The sequence below is a fragment of the Balaenoptera ricei genome, chromosome 18, assembly GCF_028023285.1.
Source record: "Balaenoptera ricei isolate mBalRic1 chromosome 18, mBalRic1.hap2, whole genome shotgun sequence".
NCBI classification, from domain to species: domain Eukaryota; kingdom Metazoa; phylum Chordata; class Mammalia; order Artiodactyla; family Balaenopteridae; genus Balaenoptera; species Balaenoptera ricei.
The window spans coordinates 15,611,877-15,633,351 of NC_082656.1; the positions used below are offsets into that span (position 1 = coordinate 15,611,877).

The following is a 21,475-nucleotide window of genomic DNA, read 5'->3' on the forward strand; positions in this document are numbered from 1 at the left end:
GTCTACCCACTCCCCTGTGTAAGAGATGGAGGCCGGCAAATGGGAATGCAGAAAAACCATGCAAATGAGCCAAGCAGCTCTTCGGCTTACCCTGCGGGGAAAGGCTGACTGACTGTCCAGAAGCCCCACTAAGGAAACGAATCTCCAAGGCCTACCATTACCTATGCTGACACCAACTCCTAAGTTGAGCCTTTTCCCCTGACAGGGGAAGTCATTTGCAGACATTACCTCATCCTCCAATCCTCACATCAAACCGGTGAGGCACGCAGAAGGTATCCTCAACCTACCTCATCTGTGGGGAAATCACTGCCCAGGCATCAGGGAAGCTCACTGCTCAGCAAACACTCCGAGTGTCCCTGCCACCAGCACAGACTAAGCAGTGGGTATCTCTGGTTTGTCCTCGAACCAGTTTGCAACCAAAGTGCAAAGCGGACGGTCCTCTACCCCAATTCACCAGAGAGAGCAATCTGTGTTAAAATGGCCCACTGTGAACTCTGTTCTAAGCAGCTAAGATCACCTCACTGGAGCAGCAATTTTAGTAATGTTACAATCCCGAGTGGGTTTGCAGAAACTCCAGCAAGTGGGTTACCATCTTAGGCAATTTTAAGTTTTATGGGAACTCTGAAAGTTGCTTGTTGGGGATTGGAGCTCGTGGAAGGAAGGAAATGTAGAGAATGACTAACAAGCCCCCCAAAAGTTGCCCTCTTTCTTCCTGGAGGATGTAAGTCTCTACTTTCCACCAGCGGCTGCCAGTGCAAACAAGACTTTCACTTTTCGAAAACATGAACGTGATAAAAGTACTAATACCAAGAAGTTTCACTTAGCCTTTGAGTTCATGGGCAGTAGGGTTGAAAACAGTATCCTGCTACCAGTCAAGCTGAGAAAAGTTGGCCTAAGAAAGTTGGCCTCTATCTCCCTTTTTTCTCCTAAACAGGTGAATGCCTTCTCAAGTATGCAGCTTCTCCCTCTCACAGCCATGTTGGCGAAGCCTGGGATCTGCACAGAAAGCCTCCTCTCCCAGCCACCTGCAAAACTGGAAGTTCTCTCTTGACCTTCTAGATGCCCATGCCACTCTGTAGCTTCCTCTGGTCAAAGGATCCAAAAGCCTGCCCTTCACCTGCAGCTCGTACCTCGGCTGTCTCCATCTCACATCCGGATTACCCGCCACCACCCAGGACTACCTGCCTTCCTCATTCTTTCATGTCAGCACAGACCTCCCTTTCCATTCCACACTAACGTCACTCATTTTCCAGTTACTTAAACAGGAAAACATCCTAGAGACCATGTACCTATGTGATCACCAGGGTAATTTTCTACACGGAATAATAAATGAGAATAAGGAAACCTAACATGAACACACTCTCAAGTTTAGAGGTCACGGCCCAGCCCGGCTGCAGGCTCATGACCCACGAGGAACACTAACAGATGATACAAGGTTCAATGTCCACGTGACAGTGACTACTGCCAAGACTGCCGCTTAGTGCAATACGTCTCTTGGAACAGCCTTCCACCCACCTAACCACACCAACGGGTGTAAGTTTAACCAGCACCATCATTGTTACAGTAGGTCAGCTCCAACGTGGAGAAACAATAGCCAAGGCAAAGTCCTTCAGTGTGGCAGGTCCACAGGTCAAGAAACAATCCGTCAGTCTCTGGTCACAGCAGGGGCCTAGATACTGTCCGAGGAAGGAAGTCTCTCCCTCCATGTTAACCATCAAGCTCCAACCATGGGATCTGTCGCTTCCCACTGTGTTGCTTCCTCTTATCAACTGATGTTAAAACGTGGGAACTGGTCTTAATAAATGACATTAGGTGTGTGATTTTATGTATATGTACAGAGGGTTTTGAAAGGGGCCTGCTGGTTTGAGCTCTGGTGGTGCAATCAAGGCGTTTTTCTGCATTTGGACTAGATCACTTTTCAAAGTGATCTGTGCACAAGACCCAGGTCTGGGGGTAGATGCTTTTATCTGTTCCGCACTCTGGGCTTCTGACTATCGTGTCTTTTAAAGCAAGGGTTCCATTGCTGGAAGGCAGGCAGGAAAAAACAAAAAGCAAAACCCCTAAAAGCTGGACTGATCTTCCAGTGTCTAAACAGATAAACATTAGAATGACCTATTTCCCTTTCCCTACTCCAACTCATTTGGATGTTCCCTTGCCTAGCAAAAGAGTCAGAAGCGTGGAGAGACGGGACTTAATCCTGGTTTTAATCCTGGATTTAACCATCATTAATCTAATCCTAGCTCATTCCTCGGGCATTTTCTGAAAAAAGCAAACAAAGAAACTTCAATCTGCAGCCACTGAGTGGAAGACACAATGCCCCCCCTTCACGTGGCCTTGGCCTTGGGAAGCCACTGCTCCCACCACACCACCCATCCCTGCTCGCTGATCTCCTAGCCAGGGCCCTCCCCAGCCTGCCCTTTAGGTGTTTTTACCTTCAGCTCCACCTACTCCAACATGAGGTCTCACATGCCTGGTCGTTTCTGTGCCAGATGTAGTGTCAGACGTTCCACGGGTGAAGTGCTCCAGGGTGGTTTGTTACCAGGGAGTCTACTTGCTCTTCAATTCTTGGGGACAGACTATAGTTTGGTCCCAGAGGGACTGTTTCCACCCCCACCCCCACCCCCCACAAAGAAATACCAGATTTGAATAAACCATGGCACCGTGGCTGACAAGGTTTTAACTCCCGTGAGAGCAAAACACAAAAAAACAAAAAAACAAAAAAAAACCCCCATAAACCTAATAAAGAGCTGATTCTGCACAACTGGAAAAGAATGACACCAAACCATTTAAACATCATTTATGTACATTTATGGCTTTATACAGTAACAGCAAAGATTGTTCTTGTGTCTGTAAGTACATCAGCATCATCAGGCACTTCTCAGAGAGTACGGGAACGGGAACGTGGAACCTGGTACTAAACGCGAGTAGTGAAACGTGGGCGGGAGTGACTGCGTCCTGACGGGATGGACGTGGCCGCACCTGGCCAGGCCGCCAGGCTGTCACCCCCCGCCCCCGTCGGGGAGGAGGCCAAGAGTAATGCTAGGCTGTTCTGTTTGCATAAACCACACTGCAACTTTTACCAAATGGTTACTCCCAAACTAAAACCACAAGAGAAACTTCTTGGTTACAAGTCAGTTATAAATTAAGAACTCTTAGGAGCTGAATGTTAAGAATTTCCAGTTGGGGGTTGGGGAATGGTGGGTGGGAGGGGAGGATTGGTAACATATATCCAGCAGCTGAACGAGTCCAAATCGTATATTTTGGGGGAATGGTTTCCATTTTAAGTGTCTTTCTCCTCTTTTGGGGATGTTTCACTGATTTACTGCTCACTGGGGTACAACATTTGCTAATTAATTTAGACTCTGTCAGTTTGTCAAAGCAGAACTTTCCAAGTAACACATCTATGACCTAAATATATTCCATACGTCTATATTACGGAAACAATACTTTATATTTAAAATATCTGAATAGCTCTATAATACAATATGCTTTTAATAACAGTACAAACCAGAGGAAATAAATCAAACAAGGCTGCATAGGTGATCATCATTTGCACATTTCACAAAGCAATCATGTACAATAACTGATATACTCATTACTCCAGAAAGTCAGTATTCTTACAGAAAAAGAATTACTAGAGGTCACATAATGTTTGTTTTCAAAATAGACAAGGTGCCTTTTCACTGGACTTCACGGTACCCCGGAGAGCTACCCAGGATTCTTGTTAGAATTTCAACACAAAGAAAAATTTGAAGGAAAAAAAAAAAAAAAAAAAAGATATTTACACAGACTCAAGAGGAAGCAACATCTTTTTAAAAGTCACTCTACGAAGTAGTAAGATTTTAACAGTGATTTGTAGCCACGGTTGCCTCTTCAGTGAACAAGGCGGCTGGCTGGGGAGGCTCACCGTGCGATGCCTGGGAGGCGGGGAGTGGTGGCAGGTGCACACAGAGCGGAACACGAGTACTCTGGCTCCAGCGAGCTCTAGCACGTGTGCAGGAGGCACTGCTCAGAAGAACTAGGGCTTCTATGACCAGACATATTTTGGAGTGGCCAACAAGGAAGATGGCTAGAGAGGCGGCTGCTTAATTTTCAGAAGCACAGAAGTCACTGTGGGAGCTTACAGTAGAGCCTGTCTCCTGGAGGAGAGAGCCATCAGAACACCTGTGTTCTTGTTAAACACGGAGGAAAAACCAAGCCAACAGAGACGCAACTCACAGGCGAGACAAAGCAAGTGGGAAGTGGGCTAGGTTCACAGAAATCAGGGCCTTCTCAAGAAGGCCAGAGGAACGTTTTTGTGCACCTGTTCCTTTTATTGTGCGGATTCTGAGCATTCCACGTGACTTGAACACACCGGTGGATTAAGTGGCACGCAAAGCCAATTAACTTGGTCTATCAGTACAGGTAATTGGAAAATGTCAATATTACAACATAATGATCAGAATTATAATTTGGGTTGCTAAAGGCAGAAGAAACTCTCCAATTCTTAACTTACGCTAAGGCTTTTTAAGATAAATTCAAATATACAACTTACAGCTCGTTTGTTGGTTTTCAAATTCATTGCCCCAATTTTTAAGCAAGTTCTATTCCGTTTGGTAGCCATCTGCACTCATGAACACAAAACATTCTAAAAATCACTCAAGTCCCACTTAAAAATTCCCTGCTTCGACTTAGCCTTCCACAGTGTGGCAAGTAACCCAAGGACAGAGGGAAAGAGGGATGAAGCATGAGTGTGGACCTAATTCTTCAAGGCAGAGCTACAAAACCAACCTCCACCTAGACCAGGAAGAGCACAGTATTACGAGGGAAAACTTTTGCTGAAGCTCAACTCAAAAAGCTTAAGTTGATCAAAACCCCCAGCCTGAGAAAGGAGCACTGTTTTAGAGGTGGATCTCCCCTTCTGATCTACAAATATTACGAGGCCCCCCGCCAGGAGTACTTGAAACAAAGAGCACACAGGCATCAATCAGAAGAGTCAATGCTGTGTGGTATGCTTAATTCACAGGATAGCAGAAGCGGATGGAATTTTTTAAAAACACATACATAAAAAAGTATCAAGTTCTCCTAAACGTGAAACACAAAATGTTCATAACTATACATCACTCTCCTGCCAAGATAGGGCCAGAAATGCTGAGTGTGCAAGTACTAATTACAATGATTGTAAGATTAGTCAGAAACATCACCAAGTAGCATCCCAAAGTGTACAAACCAGTTAAGCACGTACAAAATTAGTACTAATCCAGTTAGAAATACAAAATGAAAATTACGGATGCTGCTTCAAATATCTGGGATTCCACAAATTTACAAGCAGACTATGTAACAAAGTAGACTCTAGTTTTAAGAAAACATTACAGTTCAATATCTATTCCAAAAATGATCTCAAGTCCCAACAATAACATCAAAAATCATTCATTTATCTGGAAATTAGAACCATTTAAGTGTTTGTACAAATTTGCAAATAACAAAATAAACAAACAAACAAAACAGAAAAAAAAAGAAAGAAAAGACCTGTACAAGGCTGGCGTTTAACCTATTTTCTATTTTTTATTTTTTTCCAAAAGAGTTTTGGTAAGTCCATTAATTCAGCAGACGGACAACAGGCTGTTGGTTCTCCTGTGAATTATGTGGCAATGTGAACAGGTCCAGAGCTGTTCAAATGGAGGTGCAGAATGGAGAGCTTGGTTCTTTGTCATTCATCAGTTCAGCAGAACACAGGTCGTGTACAAACAAAAGTTTAACTTATCAAGGACATGAGACCATCACAGTATTACAAAAAGAGTAGAAACTTTCCTTGGACCAAATGAATATTTAAAAAAAACAAAAATGCACACAAATACAATTCTGTAGCTACGGCTTATATACAAAACTTGAAAGCACACCAGGATCCAAAAGTCTTTTCTGCAATTATATGGTGTAGTGAGTTTGGCACTTCATTGTAATGAAATTTCCAATGGCACAGTCCTTATCTACAGCAGCACGTAACCTGCAAACATCGGGCAAACATCCTGTACAGGAAAAGTGTCTTCGCTGCCAAGTCTGACGAAAGGAAAAAAAGAAACACTTTTTTTCTTTTTTTTTTTAATCAAGAAAACGAAAAGGTAGGGTGAAGGACATCTTTGGACTGCTTCTCTCAGTTCCTGCTGTCAGACAATCTGAAGTACTTTTAAGTGTAGCCTAGGAAAGAAAACACACACACACACACACTCATTGAATATACAGCCAAATTAAAATCAACTCAACACATTAGGGTGACAGACACACTGCAGGGAGAGCTGGACTTTCTCAAACAGCTCTGAAATCACTCAGTGGGAGAAAATTCCACTTTAAAAAACCCTTCAGCATTTGATTTGTATCAAATGTATTCACTTACTGACGAGTTACTAAAAAGATGCAGCCATCTAGTCTAACTGTCGAAAGAAACTCTTTAAAGCAGTTAGAGGAAAAGCTTCCTTATGCTTAAGCTCCAAAGGAAAATTTATAAGCTGCGAAAGGGGCGGAGAATGTATGATCAAAGATGCCTCTCTGCAAGGGGCGGCCAGCTGCCATCCAAAAAGCCCCGACCATGGCGGATACAAGGCAAGGTACTGGGTTCCTCTCTTTTATGTCCTGTTTTCAGAAGGTCTTTTGATATCGGGGCGCTCTTACCTGCTCACTCGCTCACTCTCAGCCTGACACCCAGCTGTGTGTCGTCGTCTTGACACTGTGTGGGAAGCTTTGGTTGGGCAGCACATTGTCAAAGTTAAAATCCAACGTATCTCCATCCATGAGGTCGTTGCGGATGATGGACTCCACGTCACAGTCCAAGCGCTCGATAAACATGCCGTCCAAGTCACTGGGGAGCTTCTCCTGGTGGAGAACGCCCATCCTGCCGTAGCCGTTGCAGCTGCTCACGGAGGAGTAGCCCCCCAGGGCGTTCATCTGCATGGGGTGGGGCAGAGGCACTTGTAAAGCTGTCTTCACTGGGGCCAAGCGGCTCATACCCGAGGTGTGGGGCATGGTGTTCACCGCGTGGGGCAAGGCACGCCCATTCACCGCAGACGTTGACTGAGCGTGTCCAGGGTGGGTGTGGGAGCTGGGGTTCATCATTTTGTTATGAGATGCCTGGCTGCCATAAGCGGGCATGACCGAATTAGGGCCCATCAACACATTCTGGCCAAGGACGCGGCTGTTGGGTTGAGCCACCCCAGGATCAACTGGTGTCATGATGTCATTGTGGGGAGGAGAGTCGGAAGTCAGTAACTCCTTCAAGAGTCCCGGTGCACAGTTATACTGACTCATGCCTCCATAACTCGATTTGCTGTCCTGAAGCGTTTGCATAGGCATCTGGGGCAAAGGGCTCATGCTGGACTGGCCGTAGGTGTATTTTTGGTAGTTTGGGCTGGGTGAATTCAGACTGGTGTTTGGCGGCGCAAACGAGTAGCATGGCGTCTGCTGCATCATGGTGCCCGGCGAAGACTGGGTTGAAACAGTTAACGACGTTGGTGATGAGAGAAGGTTGAGATTATCCAAGAGGTTTTCCATGTTCTCAGGACTGCTTATCTCAGACAGACTGGGCAGAGTAGAAGCCATCTTCGCCGCTGACGGTGGGTACACCATAGAATGCACGTCCCCGTCTCCGAGATCATCCTGCTCAGTCATAATGGGAGAAAGTCTCCCGCTAATAGTGCTAGCATTCGAGCTAGTTCGAGGGCGAAATGTACTCCAGTTATCAAAGTCGTCATTGCTGTGAGAGCCAGGGCTTGCAGGCCACTTGGAAAACTGAGACCCTGGGCTGTCCCCGGCACCCTCTTGGCCAGCCTGCAGGGACGCTTTTTTCTTGGCAGCTCGGCCTCGGCTCTTAGCAAATTTACTGTTGTTGTCCATGGATGCGGCTCTTCTCCTGGGCGATTTCCCACTCTTGCCTCCCTCGGGATTAAGCATCCACCAGGAACTCTTTCCAGTTCCTTCATTCTGCACGCGAATAAACTTGCTGTGTAGGGACAGATTATGACGAATTGAATTCTGTAAAGCAAAACACCATGTTAGAAATACTCCTCCAATTGGAAAACCCACTCACTATTCAATAGAGACACGTATCACATGGAAGACAAGTCAAGTTTTGAAAGAGTTTATGGTATAGATTTCAACCTGTACAGTCACTACACGAGAGCTCAAATCAGTAAAGAAACAACAGTATCGTATCTTAAAAACAGTATCTGTGTCTTAATTTAACGAGGGGACAAAGTTAAATGAGCATTATTATAAACACCTTCTTTTATATAGCTCTATTTTGCAGGGAAATTACAGGAACTGGTTTTAAAACCACTTGGATTTGCTATGCAAATAGCACTCCATAACAAAGTGCTATCAAAACCCCTTTCCACTCTACCACGCCTAGAACTACTACTAATTCTCTTCGGACGGCACATTTGCCACTTACACAGCCATCTAGTCTAACTGTCGAAAGTTTTATATTATGGGGCCCACATGGTCACGGAAAGGAAAGAAAGGAAGCAAGATATATTCTTAGTCAAGAATTAAAAGTCTGAAAACTAGTAAGACGTCGATTCATTTACATCCTTAAAGTCCATTAGGCAGATATAGGTGAATATAAGGACAACTGGGCTGTTGTTGTTTAACTTTAGAAAGTTAAACTGCCAAAAAAAACGAGAGAGAAAGAAAGGAAGGAAGGAAGAAAGAAAGAAAGAAAGAAAGGAAAGTTTAAATTCAAATGTTGTTCGCAACCCTCTCCTCCTAGCAATAACCAGTAGCACGCACCAACTAACTCAGCCTCTGACACCCGTCAGAGGTTACACTCTGGCCAAAAAGCCGGTCTGGGAGGGAAGGAGTGGTGGAGAGGACAGAGAGCTGGTGGCTCTGATCCACTGAGTACGGCTCCACAACTAAATCGCATGCCCCCTGGGGCAGTTAGTAAAGAAAATCAACTTTTTCTGGAGCACTTAGGTGGCTCTGCTACTCACTGGCTACAAACCTTGGGAAACTGCTTGGCCCCCATGTACCTTACAGCCCCTTTGGGGCTGTTCTGTGGATTCCACGAGATAAGGTAGGTCAAATGCTCAGTGGTGTGTGCAACATGGTAAGCGGTCACCAAGAAGAAGGTGTCAGATCCCAACTTGGTTGGGGGCTGGGGAGGAGGGGCCCAAGGCACCGCCCATTCTGAGCCCATTTCCCTCCTCCTAGTCACTGGTGTGTCGGTAGGAGCTTACGGGTATCGCAGACACAAACCCACCACTGCAAACACGCTGCAACGGGAGCCAGAGACAGTTGCAAGCTCCAGCAGAAGCCGTGGAGCCAGACGGTAAACAAGGAAGCCCGAATGCAATTCCGCTACTGGACACACGGCGAGACTGACAGCATCTGGAGAACCTCTGGGACACGTGGACAAGGAAAGGGGGGCTCCCGAGGAGGAGGGAGCTTCTCTGACAGATTTTTTTGCCCCAGCACAGGACAGGGCACGCAGCAGACTCCGTCATCAGGGCCCTGATCCCAAGTCCAGGGGCGGGGACCTAGGGACCTGGAGCAGGGCTGTGTGCGCTGTGTGCGTGGCCCCCAGACTTCCCTGGCTTCCTCTGCCGACTGAATGCAAGGCTCAGCGACCAAGCCCCCCGGATCGCTGCGGGCCCCTCCCTGACCACGGAAAGGCTCCGGCTGGATTTGTGGTCGCCCAGGATGCAGCCACGACACCCACACCCTCACGCCATCGCCGTGGGACGCAGATGCTTGAGTGCCAATCACTGCGCCAGAACAAAGCCTTGGCACACAGCAGGGCAGGCCGGGGCTCAACACAGACTATGAGTTCACAATTTTCCTCATTAAAAGGAGGTAGAACACGAAGGAAAAAAATCTCACTTTCTAAAAGGAGATGCAAAAGTCATAGTGAGGCCGGACAGTCAAGGCTGAGAAATCCACATTTCAAAACGCCCTCTGACCCTCTGTACTACATTCCACCCAAGGATTGCAACACAGCAGCTATGTGACGAGCCCTTCTGCCAGGCCCAGGCAAGTGTGGGTCAGCCACGGCCCTGAATGGGGACTTCCAGGCTGGACGCTGGGCAGGTGTGTAAGTGGATGGCAGTGAGGGTTTTCTTCTGTTGCCAAGATTCTCCTCTTCCTTCTCACCTACAGATCTATCCCCAACTCAAGACCGGCTTTGAGGACTTTGTGGACATACAAGAACCCCCTAAAAGAGGCCTAGCACTGCAATTCCCCAATGTCCTATTTCATCCCCATAAGATTCCCCAAACCCTATGGGAAGGTTTTACTTACACGCGCGCGCGCGCGCACACACACGCACACACTGTGTGCTCCCGATATTCCATCATGACTATTTTGTTCTTTGAACACAACAGAAACACAGATAAGCGACGATGAAATCTCTGGAGGAAAGGAAGCTTGACTCCTGTCCCTGTCACATTTAGTTAATGATAAAGGGGAAAGATCTTCCTAGATGGTGGCTTCCTGGCTGTCTGTACTGCCTGGGGGAGGGGGTAGCACAGCTCTGTGATTCACATAATTAGATCAGATCATTTGCAACTGCAATTGGGGGACATTTTTTTAATCTTATTTTTGCCTGGAAGCCATTCCTTTTTTTTTTTTTTTTTTTTTGCTGCATTGGGTCTTTGTTGCTGCGCACGGGCTTTCTCTAGTTGCGGTGAGCGGGGGCTACTCTTCGTTGCAGTGCGTGGGCTTCTCATTGCGGTGGCTTCTCTTGTTGCGGAGCACGGGCTCTAGGTGCACGGGCTTCAGCAGTTGTGCCACAGGGGCTCAGTAGTTGTGGCTCGCGGGCTCTAGAGTGCAGGCTCAGTTGTTGTGGCATGCGGGCTTCAGTAGTTGTGGCACATGGGCTCAGTAGTCGTGGCTCGCGGGCTCTAGAGCGCAGGCTTCAGTAGTTGTGGCATGCAGGCTCAGTAATTGTGGTTCGCGGGCTGTAGAGCGCAGGCTCAGTAGTTGTGGTGCACGGGCTTAGCTGCTCCGCGGCATGTGGGATCTTCCCGGACCAGGGCTCGAACCCGTGTCCCCTGCATTGGCAGGCGGATTCTTAACCACTGCGCCACCAGGGAAGTCCCTGGGAGACATTTCTAACAAGACTGCAGAATCTGTCATGATGAAATCTTTAAAAAGTTCAGGAAGCATTCACTAGCTCGGATGGGACATATGCTGACTTACCATTTAGATTTACAAAAAAAAAAAAAAAAAAAAAAGGTTGGGTGGGGGGGGAGTGGGTGTAGAACAATCCCTTACTTATCAAAACATTATGCTACATATTTTCCTAAGAGGACATTTCAGGTCGCTCTTTGAGCAACAGAGCTGTCTCCTAACTTTGCCAACAATTAAAAAATTTTTTTCCGAACAGGAAAAGGTTTGCTGCGCAGGGCTTGTTACATAAATTCCTGTTTTTCATACAGCCGGCAGGACATTAAAGAAGCTATGATTTCCAATGGGGGATATCGGAGTGGAGGGTGTTGAAGAGGTAAAGCTTGTAAAAAATACGTGTCGCTATTAATGATGTTATGTCTGCAAATCTCTGCCGGATGCGGTGGACACAGCCGAGGCAGGGAAAGTGCGGTTCCCCGTGACCTGTGCAGAGAGCCACACGCGGCCAGCAGTGCTCTGAGCTGTTCAGTTCTTCGGCCACGAACAAATTACCACGTGAGGAGAGAGGTAGGGTGAGAGGACAGGAGACTCGTGCGCTGCAAACCACTTACCTAAATCCCGAGTTTCTGCATGAGACCATCAGAGAAAAAGACCACTCAGCAACTTGCCCCTCCACTAGCCGTAGTCTCCGCAGCCCGGGCTTGCCGCTGGTGCCGAGCTGGCTCTCCTCTGCACACGCCCTTCGGCCGCCCGCCCCTCGACTCTCCCTCGCCTTCCGCGTGCCTGGCCACCCCGAGCAGGGCAGCGGGTTCTTGGGAAGCCCGACCCAATGGAAGCCCGTGGATCGTGTGGGGGAAAGGGGCAGCCGGCACCCGGTGCGGTGCACCCTGGCTTGCTCAACCTGCTCTGCCAGCTGTTTCGAATGCTGCTCGGGTGTTCATTTTGTGCACTCTACAGACCGGATTCCAAGCTTCTTAAAGGGCAAGGGGCTGGCGCGTGTTTTTATTTCCTCATCTCAAAGCCCCTAACAGATGCTCTTACACACAAGATACATTCAATGAACGTTTGTTGACTGACATCCCAAAAACATCACAGGGAAGGTGTAATGCCTTCCACATCTTTTCTCTATCCATTCGTGTACCAATTCATGCCAAGTAACTTTTATTGGGACTGATTTATGCTGGGCGCAGTGAAGGACATCAGAAGGAATTAGTCACAGAGTCTGCCCTCCGGGTGTTTTATGATCTACCTGGGGAAGGAACAAGTCCACCTAAATGGCCACTCGGGACAAAAAATGATGTACAAAGGACTGTCCAGGAGCCTCGACTTTTTCCCGCCAAAGGTCACCACCACCCCCAACTTCTGTCTCAGCCCAAGTGTCCCTTCCTCCCGGAAGCATTTCCTGAGAACCCCATCCCAGCCTGCAGCTAACACAGGACCTGATTTACTCACCACAGTCATGCCTCTGCTATGTCTGGTTCCCCACTACGCTGTGAGCTGCATGAGCTCAGGGACCTGGGCTGTCCTCTTGTGCGCTGTACCCTCACAGCTCCATCACCAAGTAGACACTCAAGTATCTGCTGAATGGATTAACAGGTCCTACATGTACGGGGTTGTCGTGAAGATTAAATGAGATAACAGGTGTCCTTACCTCAATCGATATCGGCCGCTGTTATTATTAAGATAATGGCACCTATAAGATAACATGTCTGTGTTTTAGAGACTCACCCATATTACAAACATTGGTCTCGTTTCTTTATAATCGTACCTTGTACTGCTCCCACTAAGACGAGGCTTTTACATGTTAGTTGCTGGGAAAATAGACCAGTTTTGCGGTAGTAGTTAAGATATTTTCTCTCTGCACTAGATATAGTGTCTGCTGTGGGCAGGTGCTAATGAAGGAATTTAGATACTACAGCTGGTCTGTTAACGCGCTTGCCGGGCACGGGGCACGTTCTCAGAATCCTCAAGGTGGCTGCCGAGCCTTGTGTGCGGGCCCCGCGCTCCGCGTTCAGCTGGCGCGTGATGGGGAAGCAGCGGCAGGTGTTAGAGCAGGGCCACTTCCAAGGCCACAGGCTGGTGTGTCTCCTCGGGGGACGTTGTGACTGAGCTCTGCGGGCCCACCGCCCTCCTGGCTGCAAGAAGCCACGCTCCAAGGCTGGGCCCCGGAGACCCTGAAGACACAGGGCAGGAACTGCCCCTTCCCTGGACGCACCTAGCCTGGATGTCTAAAGCAATAATCGGAGAGCCACCGACGTGCAAGAAGACATCTTTACACTTTTCACCTACTTTACATTTTTATCTCATTTTTAAAAATGAGCATGGAGAAGTTGATTTGAGAACTAAGTTCCGTTTCTCCATCCTTTAGCCATTGAGTAAAAGCTTGTCTGTTCCAGCCTCAAAACAAATTAAGTAAATAAAAATGAGCAAATGCATTATGCAATATATACAATATGTTGGTATAGTATAAATGAATAAACGTAACATCAAAAAGGGTGTGATTTTTACAAAAACATTTAGAGAGCACTAGTCTATTACAGTAAACTTCCAGTCTACTAGAAGCCCCAACAAAGAAAACCAAGGGAGCAGAACTAGACCTCTTGTCAAGTCTAACGAACTCTTTGGTCCCCCAAGGCCTGGGTTGAAAAAATGGCCTGGGGGTCCAGCCCTCGGTTTGCTCCCCTCCTCCCCTGCCCTCCTGAATCCCACCTTCAGACCTGAGCTCCCACCCGGCTCCGTCCAGCCCACCCAGCAGTGTACGTGGAGACCACCACCTCTCAGCCACAACTCTAGCCATCACTGCTGCACCTTACTTTCTGCTGGGTATTCTAAGACTACTCTGGTCTTTGTGTTTCACCAGGAATAAAACAAAACCAGCAACTTAAGCTGAATACATCCTGCTCAGGATCCCCTGGCCTTCATACTTTACACGTGGATTTTACTTAACAGTTTACAAACGGCTTTCAATACATCATGTCTCATTCCATCCTTGCAAGAGCCCTATATAAGGCAGGTATTATTGGCCCCGTTTTAAAAATAGGAAAACTGAGGCTCGGAAAATGAATCTCATGCAAAATAACTCTGCACACAACACCACTGCCAGCTGGAGAAACCACTTTTTGGCTTCACCATCATTAAGAAGAATCAAAGGAACATACTTAAGACTGAGGTTACATGTGTGCATCTTGAGGGAGCGGAAATAATTCTGTTTACAAACACTAGTTTAGAAAACTCCTTTTCTGCCTCAACGGGTAATAAATTTACAAAATATGATTTGCTTTTAATTCTAATTGGTTACTCTTTGTGGCAGGAAAGCAGAGCAGCTGAAATGTGAATTTCAGATGCGAGCCACTGCCCCGGGGAAAAAGCCTGTGCAAAGGGGCTTTGAGGACCCACGAGGGAAATGGAAAGGCCCTCAGAGGTCCCACAGCCTAGAACTGCCCGTCGCCCTGTGGGAGGGTGGGTGTGAGCTACAGTCACCAAGCCAAACAAAAAGAGCTCCAAACTAAGGCGCTGGAACACGTGACTAAATGAACTTGTTGTTCTAGAAATTCTAGAAATTCTTTCAAAATGCTAGACAAACTAGGTTTTTCCAAAAGCATTTTATCTAATTTCTGTGAACTCTGTCAATGTGTGCTATGGTTTCGTGGGCTCCCAGCACGGACTCACCCCCTCTCCCTGCTTCCTCTCTTTTACACATCCCTTCCTGCAGTTCCAAGAATGAAAACAAACTAAGGAGAAAGTAGGAATAATCTCTGTTCAACAGAGTTCCCGTTAGAGGTGCTAATAAAACAACAACTTTGTAAAATAATGCATTTTGCCTGCAAACAGAAGGAAACACGTGACCTTTTGCCCGTGCTTCTTTTTTACAGGTGATGTCAAAAGATGTATGTTACCCATCGACAGCATAAAAATTCAACTTTAGAAACGGTTGTAATGGAAGATTTGCTGTGAAGAGCTTGATCGACAAGCTTACACATTAGGCCCTGGCGTCCAGCTCTTCTTCTGTAAAGCTGATTTCACTTCCCCGAAACCTGTCCTTCTTGCCTGCACATCGGTGACCCCAAAGGCCACTCTCACCCCCAGTCTGTACTAGGACTCAGGCTTCCCTGGGAACCCCTGTGGACAGAGGACTCGCAGCCTCATAAAACTTGTGAGCTGGAAAACCCTGGGAAGGTCACCTGGCCTAACACCCTCATTTTATATTAGGGAAAATAGAGTTCAGAAAGATTAAAATGCAGGTGAAAGGCTTATGGGTGTTCATTTACAAAAAGCAGAAGCACATGGGGCTTTAGTCCTAGAAGAACAAGTGTCAAGGACATGCAATGACCCTCCCCCAACCAAACCAATACTCAGCTACAGATTCTCCAGCGGCTATAGACAGACACACATTTGGCTCGAAGTAGCTCTATCTCTGACTCAAATCATTCCAAAGGAAGGAAAAGATGACTACATTAAATCGGCTTCTACTAAAAAAAGCCTATCGGAGGCTATGCTCTCATGTAAAAAAGAACCAAAAGGACCCATGTAAGATCTCATGCGAACCTTCTTGTTTTCAGGAGGCAGTGCGGAGGCGGATCCCAAGGTCAGACTGTGGGACCCCGAGTCAGCTGGTCTCCCCAAGCCCCAGTCTTGACATCTGTGACACAACACCAGCTGTTACTTGGGATCGTTAAGGGCAGAACGGCATCATCTGCATGGAAAGCGCTCAGCGCATCACCTGGCACAAAGTGACGGAACAGAGGTTGGCTACTTTGTGATGGGAAGTAAAGAGATGTATAAACAGGAATTTTTTAGCCATCGTGAATGGTTACAACCTGATTAAAGACCATTCATCACAAACTTCCTGTTCAACAGGCAGCCAGCCTTCCTGAGGCTGCTTCCATGCCCTCACAACTGAGCTGCAAAACCCTTCTCTGACAGAGAAATTGTTCTCGCCCTTTAAGAGGATTTCAAAGGTAAAAGTCCCGATCCGTTTGACTAGCGTTTGTTCCCTCAGCTTTGGGGGCGACCCCTGTCAGAACCTGTGTCCACAAGCTTGTTCAAGGAGCGGGACATACGCCAGTCGGCCAGTGAAGAGCTGGTACCCAGGAAGGCAATTACGAGAACAACGCTCTTCCTCGTCTCTTCCCACACAGGGGCCACCCACGGCCGCCTGCTTCACAGACAGCAAACCCTGAAAGAGCCCCCGAGGGGGTGGGGGGGATTTAGAGCCGAGTGCAGGGCAGAGTGCTGGGTAAAGGGGTGGGTTACAAAGTGAACGGGACCGTGGTATCAGGAAACAAGGCGTGCAGACGGAAGCACCCCTGGCCTAGAAGGACGGCCAAGGAGAAGCAGACGATGCTCCACGGCTCGCCTGATCTCTAAGAAGCTCTCCTGTTGGCCAAAAGCCTCCATAGTTCAGGGTAAAGTTTCAGCCAACAACCTCAGACATTTAGGACTTAAGAAAAAAAAATCTTCAGGGATGGAAGAGAAACGTTACTTAACGATATTAAAAGTATCCCAAGCTTTTGCTTCTCAGAAGGTCGTAATTAAAAAAGAAGCACCACATTTCCCCATGCTGTGTCCCATAGGAAAACCCCGTTATCAGAGAAAGCTACATTTTATGAGAGGAAGGGCGAAGTCCTTAACTTTCAGCGAAGTCCTGAATTTTCAGGATGTGAAAACCCATACCATTTCATGCCCTGTGTTTTTACACACTATCCCAAACCAGGAACCCCGAAAGACAAAACCCCGAACAACCCAGGTGAGGCTGAAACCTTAAGATGCAAGCATCTTCCCTTCTGTTCCAGATCATGAGGCATCTATGTGCACCACTGTCCCGGTACAATCTCCGTGCAAGTTGCTACTGTGGAGCCCTGATTAGTAAAGTCCGGAAAACAGAAACTACCGCCCACGGCTACACACTTGGGCCTGATGTTGCCATATACCAGCCGCGGAGCTAACTCTCAAGTGAATGTCATCCACCCTGGCTAGGAAGGTCCCCGTAATGCATATACAGAGACTAAACTTCATTTAGCTAAAATTCTTTTAAATGCCTTTTTTTTTCTTTTAAATAAAAAGGATGCGTCGGCTACTAAGGATTTCAAAGTGGAGCTTGTTTCTCCTGGGATTTAGTTCCAGGGCGGCAAGCAGGCATCCTTGGCCACCCTTTGACCCAGTCCCTCCTTCCCCAGGGAGGCACAGAGACCGGCAGGCACTGCCAAGCCCACAGCAAAGAGCCACCACTCCCCACCCTGCCCATCAGCTGACCTGAAGGAGCCTATCCTTTGCGAAACTTCTTTTTCATTAACTGCCCAGAATACAGGCTCTTTTGCTGCTCTTGCCTAATGACTGCCTCAGACACGTAAGGCTCCACCAGCACAGAATATTAAGAGGAAACTCGTTTGTTGAAGTGATTCTGCCATTTTCCTAATGAAAATCTTTGTCTATTTTATAGGCCTTACTACTTTTCGAATCTTCAGTGGCTTTAGAAACACACTGCTTCACAATGCAATTAACTTACCTTATGTATTTGGCTACCGGAATGAGGCAAAACAAAATAAAAGCCAAAAACAAAGAACACATTAGGATTTACTCTCTTCTGATGAAGAACTTAAATTAGGCATAAAATGAAACATAGCATATATCAATAGCTTGATCCATTTTAAAGTTTTCTAAAGAGAACTAAAGTGAATTCTAAAGTATTTTGTCAGAGTTAGTGATGAGCCCATTAAACCTGCTCATGTTAAGTAAATGTTTACTCAAGGTTTGCAACCAAACTGCTTACAAGAGCCACAGAAAGCTCTACGAATGTAAAGGCAGTAAGGCTGAAACTTGGACAGATTAGAATCTCTAGGATAAGATCCCACCCATAGGACGTACTATCTATAATTGCTTTTTATCCTAAATATGTTCACTGTCTGGAAAATCTAGGGAAAGATGAATCCACTGAATGCATAAGCTATTTACCAAGAACTGCTACTCATAGTCAACAGAATTAAAAAGTACAAAGTCTAGGCTTATGTGGGGTTTTTTTTTCTGTTTTGGAACCCAAATATGATAAATCCAGATTACAACAACAAATTGCAATAAAATATAACACTCTGAATTTCACATTATTTGCAATGTAGGGTTTTCTTGGTTATACAGAATCTTGAAACCAGCCTTCTTGCCCATCATTCTGGGTAAGGAACCTAATGCAACAATGATCTGTTAAGTACACATTGTTTTGGGGCTACCCCCCAAAAATTCTTCAGAGCTTGTCTCAAGTCAAATAGTTACAGATATTCACTGACTGACCCTATACTAGCAAAACCATTTGGGCCCATTTACTTCATGATAAAGCGAAGCGCCCCCCACCGTGGGAGACTGGGCCCGCCAGAGCTGTCCCCAGGCGTCCTGCAGATGGCAGGGATCCACCTCAGTGAAGAGACCGCAGACACAGCAGGTCTGCTGCACAACCGCCCTCCTCTCCACACCTCCCTTCCAAACAACAAAGACTCCCGTCAGTACCACCAGGACCCACGCCAGTTCAGGGACTCCAAAAGAACCCCCCAAAATGTTTCAAAAGGCAGCTTTATTAAGTTACCTAAAAGCCTACATATACATGTCTCTCAAGGCCTTTCAGAATGTGTCCACCTTAAAACCACACCTCCTCACCGGCACAGCCCCTGTCCTGCACACGAGGCCTGCACTTAACTTCTCAAGCAGTATTTGTCCATGGCGCTGTCACAACAACACGGTGCTGTGCTTGTTTGTCACCTACGCTATGAACAGCATTTTCACCTCTGAAAACTGCACCAACTGAACAAGGAAGGAGCCTGAGAATGGCCCCCTCACTCCTGCATAGACACTGACGCTCCACCAGAAGTAACACATTTATTAAGTGATGCCCACAAGGACCTGCAGCCTAAATCAGGTCTCAGGTCAAGATTAAGGCCAGCTCTGGGAGAATGTGCTTCGCCACGATCACTCCAGGGCTCAGGGGATGCTGGAAGGCTCCAAACTGAGTTTGCCCTGGAACCAGATTTAGACGACCTGGGGACATCTACTATGACTCCTGTGGGTTCCATTATTTTTGAGCTTAGCCCCAGGGTTAGGCTGGTCCACATTCCAGAGAGAAGAGAGGAAGAAAGTCAAGTAGGACAAAAAGGATCCCCAAATCACCTGAGGATCCCCAGTTGAGCGATCAGCAAACCTCCCCATCTGGAAAGTTTTCCTTGTATTATACTTTTTACTCTAATGCTGCAGTTTGAACTCATAACCTCTAGAAATATGAATAACATTGTCAAGAATTAAAAGTGTAAGACCAGGTTTACAAATCTCCAAAGACAAAAACCTCACAGCTACTTTTGGTAGTTATGAGGATCGTTTTTAGGAAGATGTCGATCATTTAAAATGCACCGGCTATACACAACACACGTTCTTTGTTTTGGGTTGAGAAAACAATGAGAGTTTTGTTAAGCTCTATTTTAAATACTAGAGGGAAACTAACAAAGAAGTAATGAATAAATGACTATATGAACCATTTCTTAGGGTGATTCATACCAATGGAGAATCAGAACTTCTCACCCGAGCCCATAGTCTGTGATGGTACACGTTCAACTCCTCTTTGGAACTTCAGTGGTCACTGTTTTCAGTTTTATCACTTTGAATTTTGTCCAAAATGGAACTGTGAATAGCAACCATTGTGGCTGGAATCTTGCACATGGTACAAATGTTTTGTATCTCTTCCGAGCTACTGCATTCAAGGATACTCTGAACCACTGCTAACAATTTCCACCACAATATATTAGTATATACATTTGGGGTGCCTTTTCTCCACTTCCTTAAAATGATGCATTTGCCAAAATGGTTCAGTATTAAGGGTCTTCTCAGAAGAGTAAGGGCTTATTTAGATGACGCCCTGTGCCTCACCATCATATAACCCAAAGGAGCACGACGAAAGCTAAGTGAGAGTGCGTTTGGAAACCACACAGCATATTAAAAATGTGAGAGACACTAGCAATTTCAATTTCTAGAAATCCTTGATATTCTAAAACAAAAGCAGGGTTTTCTGGAAGAAGTTGTTAACCCTATTAGCAGTGAGATCAGTCTAATTTCAACTCCTCTCACTTTGTTCTAAACAACAGGTAGTCTCTCTGGTATTAATTTATTTTCTTTCTTTTTTTATTACTCGGAAAAGTAATTGAGACAAATTCTGACAACCTAGTTAAGATTGTAAGGGAGAATTCAGAATTGTTAGTGGGTGAACAAAGTTTCAAACAATCGTTCTTCACTACAACTCTACCCCCAAAGGTAAGAAGTTTTACATTTTAACCATTTTTAAAGTCCATGATACAACTCTATCAAACAATTGATGAAGACAGACACCAATATATTGCATAACTGTTTTAGTCCTCAAAGTAGCTATAAATTAAACTGGAGTAGCATGCAATTTTAGAACAAAATATTTTCTTTTGAAGAGTCTTCAAGGCTGGTTTATTTAGTTTTTTGCTTATTTAATTATAAAGACACCCGACTGTTCCAAAAGGACCCCAGGGTCAGTCAGGGCTGGGGCAGAACATGTCCCATTCAGCACTGCCCCAGCCAGCACCAGAGCACTGTTTTCCTGCCTCCCAGGGTCATATACAGATGGCTGACAACACGAAAATGAAAGGTGGCACATGCTCAAAACAAGAAAGGAAAGACCCTAACCTAGAATTGAGGAAAGGCAAGATTCAGATTGCTGGATAAAAGGGAAGGGAATTCTCGATGTGAGTGCAGAACACGAATAAAAGGTGACGGGTATACTACATAACGTGTTCTAAAACCTGAGAGACCTGGATTCAAATCCAAACCTGAGTAATCCTGGGCAAGTGACTTACAATCTAACAGTACTTACCTTACTGAACCACAGTACTAAACGCTCAGTGTGTACAAAGTGACCAACAAATATTAGTATCAGTGCCTGCGAGAAAAGTTTGTTAAAAGCACTAACAAGATGTGTCTGGAGAAGAAAGAAGGGGTAAGAGTGGCTGTATTTGAGTTCAGACGCAGAAAGAGGGGGAAACAAGGTGGGAGGGGACTTTTAAAAATGAGCTAGGAGCTTGTATTTTATCCGACAGGCAACACTCAGGAGAGCGAGAAAAGATCAGAATAAAGTTACGACGTGGAACCTAGAGGAAAGGGCCAACCTGTCTTCCCACGAGACAGCAGGGAAAAAAGGAGAGATTGTGTCCTGCTCGGAAAGCAGATATTTTTGATTATCCAAAAATTTAAGTATGTGCGACGTCTGTATTTTCACGTGCATATAAATGTCTGTTGATAAGCAAAAGCACCTCGGGGAGGTGCTGTCTTCAGTATGGTTCTTCCCCACCCTGAAAGGTGCCCTTTGTTCAAATCACTCCCCCAACAGGAG

General features: G+C 46.2%; 1 protein-coding gene across 1 annotated transcript in view; it reads right to left on the reverse strand.

Moving 5' to 3' along the window:
* Nucleotides 1-2,785: 2,785 nt before the first annotated feature.
* The window catches only part of FOXO1 (forkhead box O1), a 91,654-nt gene continuing 72,964 nt past the window's right edge, over nucleotides 2,786-21,475 (reverse strand). Inside the window, exons 2-3 of the mRNA XM_059902805.1 lie at nucleotides 6,646-8,001; nucleotides 2,786-6,174 (exon numbers count right to left, since the gene is read on the reverse strand). Of these exons, the coding sequence (XP_059758788.1) occupies nucleotides 6,664-8,001 (1,338 nt within the window). The 3' untranslated portion in view covers nucleotides 2,786-6,174; nucleotides 6,646-6,663. The remainder of the gene's footprint in view (nucleotides 6,175-6,645; nucleotides 8,002-21,475) is intronic.